Source organism: Rhinatrema bivittatum, chromosome 7 (assembly GCF_901001135.1).
Source record: "Rhinatrema bivittatum chromosome 7, aRhiBiv1.1, whole genome shotgun sequence".
Taxonomy (NCBI): Eukaryota; Metazoa; Chordata; class Amphibia; order Gymnophiona; family Rhinatrematidae; genus Rhinatrema; species Rhinatrema bivittatum.
In genome coordinates, this window is record NC_042621.1 from 307,924,847 (window position 1) to 307,939,892 (window position 15,046).

The 15,046-nt window shown below is 52.9% G+C and overlaps 1 protein-coding gene across 2 annotated transcripts in view; it reads right to left on the reverse strand.

Moving 5' to 3' along the window:
• The window catches only part of NSMCE4A (NSE4 homolog A, SMC5-SMC6 complex component), a 55,260-nt gene extending 40,613 nt beyond the window's left edge, over positions 1 to 14,647 (reverse strand). The window contains exons 1-2 of one of the 2 annotated variants that reach the window (XM_029610561.1): positions 14,260 to 14,647; positions 4,603 to 4,683 (exon numbers count right to left, since the gene is read on the reverse strand). In XM_029610561.1, coding sequence (XP_029466421.1) covers positions 4,603 to 4,683; positions 14,260 to 14,434 — 256 coding nt within the window. In that variant the 5' untranslated portion in view covers positions 14,435 to 14,647. The remainder of the gene's footprint in view (positions 1 to 4,602; positions 4,684 to 14,259) is intronic. The other variant, XM_029610560.1, reaches the window with a different exon arrangement.
• Between the last annotated feature and the right edge of the window lie 399 nt (positions 14,648 to 15,046).

Below are 15,046 nucleotides of genomic sequence, written 5' to 3' on the forward strand. Positions count from 1 at the left end.
TCTTTCTACTATCCGAAAGAGTAAATAACAGATTCACATCTACCCGTTCTAGACCTCTCATGATTTTAAACACCTTTATCATATCCCCCCTCAGCCGTCTCTTCTCCAAGCTGAAAACTCCTAACCTCTTCAGCCTTTCCTCATAGGGGAGTTGTTCCATTCCCCTTATCATTTTGGTTGCCCTTCTCTGTACCTTCTCCATCACAATTATATCTTTTTTGAGATGCGGCGACCAGAATTGTACACAGTATTCAAGGTGCGGTCTCTCCATGGAGCGATACAGAGGCATTATGACATTTTCCGTTCTATTAACCATTCCCTTCCTAATAATTCCTAACATTCTGTTTGCTTTTTTGACTGCCGCAGCACACTGAGCCGACGATTTCAATGTGTTATCCACTATGATGCCTAGATCTTTTTCCTGGGTGGTAGCTCCTAATATGGAACCGAACATCATGTAATTGCAGCAAAGGAAAATTGGTTCTTACCTGCTAATTTTCGTTCCTGTAGTACCAAGGATCAGTCCAGACTGCTGGGTTGGGTCTCCCCTTCCAGCAGAGGGAGTCAGAGAAAAAAACTGAAAAGGCACCCCCTCTTAACCTGTCCAGGTTTCCATATCATTTATAAATATATTGAAAAGTAAGGGTCCCAATACAGATCCCTGAGGCACTCCACTGTCCACCCCTTCCACTGAGAAAATTGCCCATTTAATCCTACTCTCTGTTTCCTGTCTTTTAGCCAGTTTGTAATCCATGAAAGGACATCGCCACCTATCCCATGACTTTTTACTTCTCCTAGAAGCCTCTCATGAGGAACTTTTTCAAACGCCTTCTGAAAACACGGGCCTACTACAACGACTAACAGACATCGGCATCACAGAAGCAGCTTACAACTGGTTTAAGTCCTTCCTAGAGAACAGAACATACAAAGTTAAGATAAACAACAAGGAATCGCACCCTATCCAAGTCAAGATGGTGGTACCACAGGGATCATCACTCTCCCCCACCCTCTTCAACATTTACCTTCTCCCACTCTGTCATCTACTTTCTAACCTCAAGCTCACCCATTTCTTATACGCGGATGATATACAAATTCTCATCCCTATTACAGAGACCATACACAAAACCATGGCCTTCTGGGAAAAATGCCTCTCATCCATCAACGATCTTCTAACCAGCCTCAACCTGGTCCTAAACACCAACAAAACGGAGATCCTTATAATAGCACCGGATCAATCTACCCCACCAACGTCCAACAGCTCTCTAGACTCCTCAGGATATTCCACCGCACCTCAAGTCAGGGATCTGGGAGTATTACTAGACAACAAACTTAGCCTCAATAAATTCATAAATAACACTACAAAAGAATGCTTCTTTAAATTACACGTGCTAAAGAAACTAAAGCCCCTACTACTCTACAGGGATTTCCGCACAGTTCTCCAAGCCATCATTCTCCCCAAATTAGATTACTGCAATTCACTCCTGCAGGGCCTTCCCGCATACACCACCAAACCACTCCAGATGGTACTGAATGCCACTGCAAGGATCCTTACCAATGCCAAAAAAAGGGACCATATCACCCCGATCCTCCAGCATCTCCATTGGCTTCCCATCAAATACAGGATTCAGTTCAAAACCTGCATGATGATTCATAAGGCCCTACATAACATCTCTCCACTCAACTTAACCTTCCAGCTTCAACTACACTCTTCTAAAAAACCAACCAGAAGGGCATACCAGAACAGAATGATCACCCAACCTGCAAAATCTACCCTGAGGAAACGCGCTCTATCCACAGCAGGCCCGTCTCTCTGGAACTCCCTACCACCGGACCTCCGCCTTGAGCCGTGCCATTCTACTTTTAAAGTGAAACTCAAGACTTGGCTCTTCCGTCAAGCTTTCCCAGAGAGCTAAAGCAAGAAGAAAAACAAGCATCCTTGTCTTACAACAATATGTTAATGTGTATATTGCTTCAGTTATATGTTCCATGTTGGGTTGTTAAGTTGATCCTAGTTGTTCCGTTATAGATTGTATTGTACTATAGATTATCCGTTCATTACATTCGATATGTTCCATGTAAACCGCCTCCCCGGCGATAGTTATTTTTGTTAAATGTGAACCGGAGTGATATGTATTGTATACAGGAACTTCCGGTATATAAAAACCATAAATAAATAAATAAAATAAACATTCCAGAAATAGTTATCAATGCAGCCTGAAGAGCAAACACACACGATGTACGCACAAGCACGGCTCTGCCCGAGGGCGCTATGCACGAGCTCACTTGTGCCGACAGAGCCCTGCCCGCTGACACTGTCACAAGCTCAGCCAGTGCTGAAGAGCTGGAAGCATCCGAGTCTCCAGTGGCAATGACCGAGGGCCCGCTTGGTCCTCCCGTGGTACAGGAAGGAGGAGGAGTGCCTCAGCCTGCAGCTCTCCACCTTCCACCCCATCAAGAGGCTAATCTTAGCTTGGCTTTGGCCCAGCCGTTCTGTGATGCCCCCTTCTGGCCCTCAGGAGGCTGCATTCATTGCCTCTGCAGCATCCCAAGGCAGCCCACAGAAAAGAAACCAGGAGCCCAATTCTTATCTCACTTTCCATTTACAGTTCGCCCAAGTGTTACCGACTACTCTGAGAATTGCTTGCCTAGTAAGAAACGAATCGGAATAAAGACGCCAGCTTGATGACAGCAGTGTAAACCTTCCATGGACTTGCTCTGACTACTTCTCCCTGCTCTTTATTTCTCTTTGGGCAAGATCCAGGGCTTTCACTGCACAAAAGAAACTCCCACACCCCAGAAACCAAGTGCCCCTGCGTCAGTACGTCAGTAGTAGTGCTAGCCGTCAGGAACGGCTAGCACTACTAGCCGTTCCTGACGCTATAGTCAAAGCCATAGCAGACATCATCAACTGCTGTATGGCGCATGGATCCGTTCCAGATGCACTCAAGCACGCAGTGGTCAGACCCCTCCTCAAGAAACCCTCACTTGACCCCAAAGATCCCTCCAACGTCCGCCCAATCTCCAACCTCCCTTTCATTGCCAAACTATTGGAAAGAGTTGTCAACTCACAACTCATGGCTTATCTCAAAGACCATCTGATCCTCCACCCATCACAATTTGGATTCCAGAAACACTAACACTGAATCCTTACTTCTCTCCCTTTCTGACCATCTCCTCCGAGGCATGGGTCAAGGCCACAGCTACCTCCTTGCCCTCCTCGACATCTCTTCAGCCTTCGACACCATTAGCCATCATCATCTTCTAACCCGTCTGGAAAACATTGGCATCTCAGGTCTTGCTCTTGCCTGGTTTAAATCCTTCCTCTCTAACAGAAAGTTCTCCGTTAAAATCGGGAACGCCACATCCACCACACAACCTCTCCAGCAGGGAGTCTCCAAAGGCTCCTCACTTTCTCCCACCCTCTTCAACATTTATATCACTCCCCTATGCCACCTCCTCTCTGACCTTAAACTCAAGTTCTACCTGTACGCTGATGACGTTCAGATCATCATCCCTATACAGAACTCTCTCGCTGACGCCCTCGAACACTGGGAGAAATGCCTCACAGCCATTAACGCCCTTCTCAATCTCCATCTTGCCATCAATACGAACAAAACGGAGCTGCTACTCATCTCCCCCCACTCATCCGCCTCCTCTCCTCTGCCTTACACTACTAAACCCAACCTCCCCTCTACACAACCCTTTGTTAGGGACCTTGGAGTCATCCTTGACCATCAATTAAGCATGAAGAACTACGTAAACTCTATATTCAAAGCCTGCTTTTTCAAACTTAATGTGCTCAAAAAACTGAGACCTCTCCTACACACCCATGATTTCCGTACAGTTATCCAAGCCACCATTACTTCCAAATTGGACTACTGCAATGCCTTACTCATTGGACTCCCCCTACTCTACCATTAAACCCCTACAAATGCTACAACATGCTGCAGCAAGACTCATTGCAAACTCCCGCAAATATGATCACATCGCCCCCATCCTCAGAGACTTACACTGGCTCCCCATAGCATCACGCATTATCTACAAAACACTCACCATAATCCACAAAGCAATCCACACGCACAACTCCAACTGGTTAGACCTCCCTTTTACAACTCCTAAGTCCAGTCGACCCACCAGAACGGCAAAAGCTGGCACCCTACTTGTGCCCTCCTTGAAAACAGCCCATCTCTCCTCTACACACGACCGTGCTCTCTTGATTGCAGGTCCCACCCACTGGAACACACTACCGCCTGACATACGCCTTGAACCCTGCATGAACAACTTCAAAAAGAAATTGAAAACATGGTTGTTCAACCAAGCTTACCCAGAATAAAAAGTCATCAACCCGTGCCATTGTAGACCACAATACGTCTACTCCCTTTTTCTCATATTGAGGAACTATGTTTTTATAATCTATCCTCACTGCGAGGATCCTTGTTTTGTTTACCCTGTCTTTTCTTAGCTGCCTATCGTTACCCCCTCTCCCAGTTTGAACTTCCCTGTTAAAATGTAATTTTCCAAACTTAACTTGTTGACTGTAAACCGACATGATGTCCACAACGAATGCTGGTATATAAAATGTTTTAAATAAATAAATCTTACCTCCTACAAAGAGCTTGTTGGCTTCCTCCAGCACTTCTGTCAGCCTGTTACTGCGGGAACTCAGCATGTCCTCCCGATTCTCTAACAAAAAAAACAAATGCCAGGAGATAGCGACACCATCTCTTCTCCCAGAATCCCGCTAAATGAAAGCAGTAGGTAGTAATGGCAGCGGTATGGGCTCTGTATACGTCTAGTATTTATATCCCACCTGATAGCCAAATCATATAATCAGACACTCGTAAAACAGGACTAATTAACCTGTGGCATTACACTAACCAAGATAAAAAACCATTAACAGTAGCAGTGGGGCAGGGCTCGTAGCACTACAGAAATGATCAGCAGTAGGGAGGCAACCCACTGTGCATGTGCAGCTCGCAAGGGGCAGGATCACAGTGCTGAGCCCAGCTTCTCTCCACCTCCAGTCCTCACTCACCCAATCCTGCAGCCAATGGCAGCTGCTCCTTACTAAAACCTTCCTGTAGAGCCCGGGGGAGCAGAGCGTGAGGCACGGGGGGGGAGCAGAGCGTGAGGCACGGGGGGGGAGCAGAGCGTGAGGCACGGGGGGGGGGAGCAGAGCGTGAGGCACGGGGGGGGGGGAGCAGAGCGTGAGGCACGGGGGGGGGGAGCAGAGCGTGAGGCACGGGGGGGGGAGCAGAGCGTGGGGCACGGGGGGGGGGAGCAGAGCGTGAGGCACGGGGGGGGGGGGAGCAGAGCGTGAGGCACGGGGGGGGGGAGCAGAGCGTGAGGCACGGGGGGGGGGAGCAGAGCGTGAGGCACGGGGGGGAGCAGAGCGTGAGGCACGGGGGGGGGGAGCAGAGCGTGAGGCACGGGGGGGGGAGCAGAGCGTGAGGCCAGGGGGGGGGAGCAGAGCGTGAGGCACGGGGGGGGAGCAGAGCGTGAGGCACAGGGGGGGGGAGCAGAGCGTGAGGCACAGGGGGGGGGGGGCAGAGCGGGAGGCACAGGGGGGGGGAGCAGAGCGTGAGGCACAGGGGGGGGGAGCAGAGCGTGAGGCACAGGGGGGGGGAGCAGAGCGTGAGGCACAGGGGGGGGGAGCAGAGCGTGAGGCACGGGGGGGGGAGCAGAGCGTGAGGCACAGGGGGGGGGAGCAGAGCGTGAGGCACAGGGGGGGGGAGCAGAGCGTGAGGCACAGGGGGGGGAGCAGAGCGTGAGGCACGGGGGGGGGAGCAGAGTGTGAGGCACGGGGGGGGGGAGGGAAGCAGAGCGTGAGGCACGGGGGGGGGGAGCAGAGTGTGAGGCACGGGGGGGGGGGAGCAGAGTGTGAGGCACAGGGGGGAGTGGTAGGGGTAATGCTCCTATAGGACCCCTGACTCAGGGACTCGCTGTAAGGGAAGCAGAAGAGGAAGTGTCTGCCCGGGCACGCAAGCTACCCGGATGTCTCTCAGACCCCATACCCTGTCCTCCTCAAACAGAACAGAAAAGCCTCTGGGCTGGCAGGTACGTGAATTAATTATGCACCGGAAAAATTCTAACCAGCCAACAAAACCCAATTATTCTTTATTCCCAAAATGTAAATTGTGTGTGGGAGACGCATCCTGGTCAGAGAGGTTCGACTGGGCCCCAGGATATTTCACTACGATGAGTTATTGGTGTTTCTGACTCAATTTCCTGGCTCAACCCCTCTTTGTTCCGTCCTCTGTTAGTCTCCCTCTCTCATTTCAGTTCTCGTTCCCTTCTTTGTCTTTCCTTTTAACAGACATTTTAATACTTTCTCTTCTGCTTCAGTTCTCTTGCTCCTTGTTTTCTAGGCTTCCTGCCTGTTTGCCTTTCCCTATTTCTCATCCACTTCCTCCTCTATTATCTTCCATATGCTTTCCCCTCCCCCTAAAATCCAGGGTCCTTTGTCCCCATCTCCCATTATCCCTGGGCCTCTCCCCCACCTTCCCTATCATGGTCTTTTCTCCTACCTCCATCCAATAACCCTTTCCCTTCTCCTACGCCCTCCACAAGCCAGGGTAGTCTCTCTCCTACTCCATGGCCCCTAGCCCCTCCAACCTCTTCTCCTCCTCCTTACACCTTTCCCTCCATCCTGAGTCCTGTCTCCTTCTCCTACCCCTCTGTCTTCTTTCTATTTGTAACCCCCACCTCTCCTTTGCATAGGGTCACCTTCAGCAGGGTTGAGAAAAAGCTTGACTGCAGCCCTGGGATCAGAGCTCCATCAAAGGGACAGCAGAGCTATAAGGCCCAAGAAGAGTCTTGCCAAAAAACAAACAACCTTCAGTTCGCACTCAAGTTGTGTTCCAGAACAAAAAATATATTCAGAATCCCAGAATAAAAATCCAGTCACGCAAGAATAATCAGCAATCTCAGAAGGAATTTAAAAAAAAAAAAAAAAAAGACAGGAAAAGTTCAAGGCAATGCACATCACAGTTCTTAGGGGAAATCTCCAAACTTTCGCCAAAAATGGTTCTTTTCCATCCATGACTCTGAATCCAAGTCTCCTGTGCCCTCCACCATCTCTTACTGGGTTCCTTCTCTTCCCACAGGCTCCCCCAAAGGGAAAGCTGCAAACAGACTGCAGCCTCTCAGACTGGGGCTTCCCCTGGCCAGTGAGATCCTTGTCCTCCCTGTTGGCCACAGCTACTACTGGAGCAACTTCTCTAAATCCACTCAGGCAGATCCCAACCGTACTTCACTGTTCCTTCCATCACTCTCCCAGAACTCTGGCTAGGACTCCTTGACTTCCTCAAAACAACTCCCCCCGTGCCTCATGGGAAGCACCTAAAACCCATCTCCTTTGGGGGAAGGCACCCAATATCCATCACTGCCTGAGCTCCCACCTCCCATTACTGGGAGAACTTTTCAGTGAAAGGAAAATTAGTTTCTTACCTGATAATTTTCGTTCCTGTAGTACCAAGGATCAGTCCAGGACACCTGGTTGTGACTCCGCACCAGTAGATGGAGACAGACTAAAACTTGTGGGCGGAGCCATATATGCCCCTGTGCCAGTCACAGCCCCTCAGTCATACGTAATGTCAAAGTAGAAAAATCCATAAGACAACATAGCTAACCATAGAAACTTGCTAAGTAAACGAAAGATAACTCCAACACCCCTACAGGAAAACAGACTCCCCAACCGGGAGAGCGAACAAACAAGGGGTCAGCGTACTGAAAACAACAATGAGCGGACTCTCCGTTACTATAGCGCACCACTGCAGGCGGGATCCTGGACTGATCCTTGGTACTACAGGAACGAAAATTATCAGGTAAGAAACTAATTTTCCTTTCCCTGTACGTACCAGGATCAGTCCAGGACACCTGGGATGTACCAGAGCTAACTTACCGAGGGTGGGAAGCAGAGAGTCCCGCTCGGAGTACCCTCTCTCCAAATCCCCCAGCATCAGTAGCCTGAACATCCAACCGGTAATGTTTAATGAAGGTATGCAACGATTTCCAGGTAGCCGCCCTGCAAATCTCTTGAGGCGACACCTGAGAAGATTCCGCCCAAGACGCAGCATGAGATCTCGTCGAATGAGCTCGAAGACCCACCGGCGGTGATTTACCCCGCAGAATGTACGCGGAACCAATGGCCTCCTTGAGCCAACGGGAGATCGTCGTGCGGGACGCAGCAGAACCTTTCTTCGGACCCGACGTCAACACAAACAGATGATCCGTCAACCGAAAAGAATTGGTGACCTCTAGATAGCGAAGAAGGGACCTCCACACATCTAGTTCTCTCAAGTCCCTTGATTTTGGGTCTGAAGACTCCCCAACCGCGAAAGTGGGAAGTTCAACCGATTGATTCAAATGAAAAGCCGATACGACCTTAGGCAGGAAGGAGGGAACGGTCCGCAAGGAAACCCCTGAATTGGAAATGCGCAAGAAGGGCTCCCTACAGGACAGAGCCTGCAACTCGGAAACCCGGCGAGCCGACGCAATCGCTACCAGGAAGACAGTCTTCAACGTGAGATCTTTGATCGTAGAACGCTTTAGAGGCTCAAACGGAGCTGAGCATAAGGCCGAGAGCACCCAGTTGAGGTTCCAAGACGGACAAGGGAGCCGCAAAGGAGGACGGAGGTGTTTCGCCCCCTAAGAAAACGGGTGATATCCGGGTGGAGAGCTAGGGAGACTCCCCGGACTTTACCACGCAAACAACCAAGCGCCGCTACTTGGACCCGTAGGGAACTGCACGCTAAACCTTTGGCCAGCCCAGCCTGGAGAAAAGCCAAAATATCAGGAATAGCAGCGGAAGTGGGATCCAGACCCCGCTCTACGCACCACTTTTCAAAAACTACCCAGACTCTAACATAAGCCAGAGACGTAGACTGCTTCCTGGATCTCAGCAACGTGGCAACTACCGCATCCGAGTAACCTTTGCGCTTCAATCGATTCCTCTCAAAAGCCATGCCGCGAGACAGAAGTGATCCACATCCTCCAAACAGATGGGGCCCTGACGAAGGAGCCCCGGAAACCCCTGCAGACGAAGGGGCGCTGCCACCGACAATTGGATCAGGTCCGCAAACCACGTACGGCACGGCCACTCCGGCGCCACCATGATCACGTTGGACGGGTGCAATTCTATGCGCCGCAGGATCTTGACGATCATGGGCCACGGTGGGAACACATACAGGAGCACCTCCGCTGGCCAGGGAAGCGCTAACGCATCGACCCCTTCTGCTCCCCTTTCTCGGCGTCGACTGTAAAATCTCGGAGACTTTGCGTTGTGCCACGTGGCCATGAGGTCCATGTGGGGCGTTCCCCAATTCCTGCAAATGAAAAGAAACGCTTCGTCCGCCAGCTCCCACTCTCCAGGATCCAGGTGGTGCTGGCTGAGGAAGTCCGCCTGGACATTGTCGACTCCTGCTATGTGAGACGCAGTGAGATCGCTGAGATGCTGCTCTGCCCAGATCATCAAGGAACGCGCTTCCTCCGCTACTTGAGAGCTTCTCGTGCCGCCCTGGCGATTGATGTAAGCCACAGTGGTAGCATTGTCCGACAATACCCGGACCGCCTTTCCTCGTACGAGGGGTAGAAAAGCTTGCAATGCCAGACGGACCGCCCTGGACTCCAGGCAGTTGATAGACCACCGGGTCTGATCCTCTGACCACAGACCCTGAACCGATTTCCCTTGGAAAACTGCACCCCAACCGGAAAGACTGGCATCCGTGGTCACCACCGTCCAGTTGGGAAGGAGAAGAGATACTCCACAGGAGAGATGTTTGGAATCCAGCCACCAGCTCAGGCTGGAGCGCGCCTGACTCTCGAGAGGCAGTGGAAGATAAAATTCCTCTGAAACCGGTTTCCAGCGGGAAAGCAATGAAGACTGCAGCGGCCGCAGGTGAGCGAACGCCCAAGGGACTAACGCCAGCGTGGAGGCCATAGATCCCAGAACTGTCAGGTAATCGCAGACTCGCGGACGGTGCTGAGACAAAAGACGTCGCACCTGAGACTGTAGTTTGCATATCCGTTCCTGAGAGAGAACTACTCTGCCCCGTTTCGTATCGAAAATGGCTCCCAGATACTCCAAGGACTGAGTGGGTTCCAGATGACTCTTGTTGTAGTTGACCACCCAGCCCAGGGACTGCAAGAGCTGTAGCACCCTGGCCACCGCCTGCCGACACAGCCTCTCTGACTTTGCCCGAATCAGCCAATCGTCGAGGTAAGGGTGAACCAGAAGACCTTCCCGACGCAACTGCGCAGCCACCACCACCATCACTTTCGTGAATGTCCGAGGCGCTGTAGCCAGGCCGAACGGAAGAGCCCGGAACTGGAAGTGCCTTCCCAGAATGCAAAACCGCAGGAACCGCTGGAACGCTGGTTGGATGCCCACATGAAGGTATGCTTCTGTGAGATCTAGTGACGCCAGGAATTCGCCTGGCCACACCGACGCGATCACCGAACGAATGGTCTCCATTTTGAAGTGAGGAACCCGAAGGCATCTGTTGACTCCTTTCAGATCCAGTATGGGTCGGAAAGTGCCGTCTTTCTTGGGAACTATGAAGTAAATGGAGTAACGGCCCTTGCCGTACTGATCGGCCGGAACCGGAGAGATGGCCCCCAAGCTTTCTAGTCTTCGGATGGTGTCTAGCACCTCTGCCTTCTTCTTGGGATCCTTGCAGGGCGAGACCAGGAACTTGTCCGTTGGGATGCGAGCAAAATCTAACTCGTAGCCGTGTCTTATCACGTCGAGGACCCACTGATCCGATGTCATGCTGGCCCATTCCTCGAGGAATAAGGATAGACGCGCCCCCACGTTTGGAACAAGGTGCTGAGGGCGCGACGAGGGATGGGCCGGCCGAACTTCATTGCGAAGGCTTGGACCCCGCACCCGACGGAGCCCCTCCTGGCCTGCCAAAGCGTTTGCCCCGAAAGGACTGCTGCCAATGAGTGTTTCGAGAAGAGGACGGCCTATACGAGGATCCGGTGGATCTTTGCGTCCTGGACTTCCGGGGTCCCCAGAAACGGGCTCTGCTGGAAAACGAGGAGCGCATCCGGGCCCTATCCTCTGGCAGCTTAAACGCTTGGTTCTCACCCAGTGAAACCATCAAGTCATCTAACTCCTTTCCAAACAGCAATTTCCCTTTGAAGGGTAATGCCCCGAGGTGAGCCTTGGACGAACCGTCTGCTGCCCAGTTGCGCAGCCAAAGGAGATGGCGTGCCGACACCGCTGCAACCATAGACCTAGCTGAAGTGCGTAAAAGATCATGGAGCGCATCAGCCCCATATGCAATAGCCGCTTCCAACCTGTCTGCTTGGGAAGCCTCCTCCAGAGAGAGACCCGCATTAGCCTGTAGTACCTGGGCCCAGCGCAGACTAGCTCGCATAGCAAAGTTCGTGCAAATGGCGGCTCGCACTCCTAGGGCGGAAACCTCAAAAATCTTTTTGAGTTGTACCTCCAACTTCCGGTCTTGAATATCCCGGAGGGCCGTAGCTCCCGTGACCGGGATGGTAGACCTCTTCGTGACAGCGGACACCGCCGAATCCACCTTCGGGGAGCCTGAGGAGCTCCAGCGCCTCCTCCAGTAAAGGGTAGAGCTTATCCATGGCCTTGCTGACTTTCAAACCCAACTCCGGAGTATCCCATTCCTTGAAGAGGATATCCGTGGACGAGAAATGAAAAGGGAAGGCGACCGCCGGCCCTGTGAGGCCGAGCAGAACGGGATCCATATTCGCCTCCTGGCGGACCACCACCGGGGGAGCCTCAATCCCCAGCTCCTGGAGAATGGCTGGGATGAGAGGTGACAGTTCCTCCCTGCGGAATAGCCGCACCACCTTGGGGTCGTCCCCGTCTAAGGCCTGTGCACCTTTCCCTGCACTGGGCTGTGCCGTTCCATCCGGTACTGCCGTCCCGGCCCCCATCAGGGGCTCTTCGGAGGCCTCCGTATCCGTCCCGGAGGAATTCTCGGAATCCGATTCCTGAGGCAGCCCCCGGGGAAGCCGCTTCCCCTGGAACAAGCCCTGGGCTATTTCCGCACCCTTTTTGGCCTTCCTTTTCCGTGGTGGGGACTTGCGGACAGCCGCACGCGAGACATCTCCCCGTATGCGCTTGCTGCGCTTATATCTGAGGACTTTGCGCAGTAACAGCGCAAAATCCTCATAAAATTCTCCGGAATCCGCTGAATCACTATCGGAATCCCCCCGGGACCGAATCCCCTCCGAGGGGACCTCCCCCGTCTTGTCACGCTGCGGGGAAAGCGCGGGAGGCAAAGACAAAGCCCCCACCGTTTCCTTCGATATTTCCCGGCCGGTGGCCAAAATGGCCGCCACTCTCGCGCTAAGCAGGAACAGCTCCTGAGGTCTGTCAGAGGGGCCCCCACCTCGCGGCGGCGGCGATCGCGCGACCCGGGACCGAGCCCCCCGTGGTGCTGCCGAGGAACCCTCATCACCCGGGACACAAGCCGAACAAAGGCTGTCCCGGGACAGACGCGCGTGCGCCGAGCCGCAGGCCCTGCACTGCGAACCCCGAGGCATGCCGGCGAACGCGGGAAAAACAGAGGCGCACCGACAAAATCACCACACAGGAAAAAAATTTAAAAATAACCAAAACGGGGCAATTCGGCGACCACCCCCCTGCTGGCGACGCCCCCCACCGACCGAAACGGAGCGGCAACGCCAGGCAACGGAGAGCCGCAAGAAATAAAAGTAAAACTTTTTTTTTTTTTTTTTTTTTTTAACAAAAAAACACGCTGTCCCTGGTTCTGAAAGCCCTATTTCCTGCAGGGGTGAGTGAACCGGGCTCCCCGGTGTCACCCCTGACGCTGCCACTAGTCCAGCCGGGTCCTCGACCCTGGCAGCGGCCTCAACCGGGGGAGGGTAGTCCCCTCAGGACCTCTCAACTCCCCTGGGAGGCAGGGCACCCGGGAAAAGAATTAAAAACAAAACTAGCCCAAAAATCAAACCTGACTAACCACCAGAATCAGGTCAGGCAGGGCTGTGACTGGACCTGCACCATCTACTGGAGACAGAGTAAGACTGAGGGGCTGTGACTGGCACAGGGGCATATATGGCTCCGCCCACAAGTTTTAGTCTGTCTCCATCTACTGGTGCGGAGTCACAACCAGGTGTCCTGGACTGATCCTGGTACGTACAGGGAAAAAAGCTTTTTTTTTTTTTGAGAACCCTAGAACTTTTATATGTAATTTGATCTTTTTGCTCTTCAGTCTCCAGAAATCTATCCCTCCTCCACAACCCCAGCCGGGACAGCTCTATACACCTGCCACCCTCGGAAGGCTCTCCACCACTCTCAGTCCTGGGAAGCTCTCCATATATAGTTCTCCTCCACACTTCCTTCCTTCCATAATCCTTTTCCCTAGACAGATGGGGATTAAGCAGAATTATAGTCCCATCTCTCCACAGATCCTGAGTCCAGACCTCTGCCCGTCCCTGGCAGCATGCCCACAGTTCACTCTGCAACCAGACGTGTGCACTATAAGTCCCACACTCAGGAAAACCCATCGTGACGGACCACTGCCTTCCAAGCCACTGATCCTGGGTTGCTACAGCATGCTGGGACACATTTGCTGATTTTTGCCTGGTGAGTGTGCCCCGACCGGAAGCGGTTGCCACAGTGATTGGTCCTTGAGAGGGTACCAGCTGGAAAGTGTCTTCCTTTTGTATTGTGTTTGAAATATTTTGCAGTAACAAAACAACTTTTCAAGGGACAGTCCACTGGACAAACCACTCTCTCCCCCCCCCCCCTCTCACAAGTGTCCCAGATTCACCCACTGGAAATGTTTATTTTCGTTTTCAGTTATTTATATTCCACATTGCCAAAATATCAATGCAGAATGCACAAATTAAAATAAGTTATACATACAGAACATAGCATCAATTAAAAGCTTCCATGTGCAATAATCATTTTAACATGTTTCTAAACCTCAATCACTATCAGAAATCAGGTCGCCCCACTCTGACCCCGCAGCACCATCCCCTGGAGACAGTGCTCGGACGCTGAATTAAGTATTGTTGGGCAGAATTTCAAGCCCGTGAAGAGCTTCGTTAGAATCCGGGGGCAGCACATCAGGTAGGACCGGCCCTGCTAGCAGCATCGCAGAACCGATCACGCGTCTCACGTGATCTGCACAGCCGGGGTCGCCTCCAGGTCCATGGAGCCCAGCACGCTCTCCCGGCGGCCAGTCCAGGTCGCCCCGCGGATGCCCAGAGGCTGCTTTGCTCCACCTCTGGATGCCGCATACTCACGCTGCACCGAGCTGATCAGCTCCCGGTACTGCTGCCGGATCTGCCGCCGCGTCTCCTCGCTCCCTTCCGCCCCGCCACAGCCGTCCTCGGCCGGATTCTCCTCCGGATCCTCGCCGGCGGAGCCCGGGGAGCGGACATGGCCCGAGCCGCCGGACTTCCTGCCGCACTCAGACATCTCTCACTCAAACAGCGCGGTCGCACCGACTTCCGTTAGGAAGGCAAAAAACGACGGAAGCCCGGGGGGAGGGAGGGGCACGGAGCAGCGCGTTCCAAGCCTCGCTCTGAGTCACTCGCGCGTCAGATCTGAGGAGAGCAGGCGATCTAAGCCAAGCCTCGCTCTGAGTCACTCGCGCGTCACGTCTGCGCAGGCAATCCTAGCCAAGCCTCCTTCTCATTCACTCCGCATCCTGTATGCGCAGGCGATCCTAGCCAAGCCTCGCTCTCATTCACTCCGCATCATGTATGCGCTGGCGATCCTAGCCAAGCCTCGTTCTCATTCACTCCGCATCATGTATGCGCAGGCGATCCTAGCCAAGCCTCGTTCTCATTCACTCGCGCGTCAGGTCTGCGCAGGCGATCCTAGCCAAGCCTCGCTCTCATTCACTCCGCATCATGTATGCGCAGGCGATCCTAGCCAAGCCTCGCTCTCATTCACTCCGCATCATGTATGCGCTGGCGATCCTAGCCAAGCCTCGTTCTCATTCACTCCGCATCATGTATGCGCAGGCGATCCAAGCCAAACCTCGTTCTCATTCACTCGCGCGTCAGATCTGCGCAGGCGATCCTA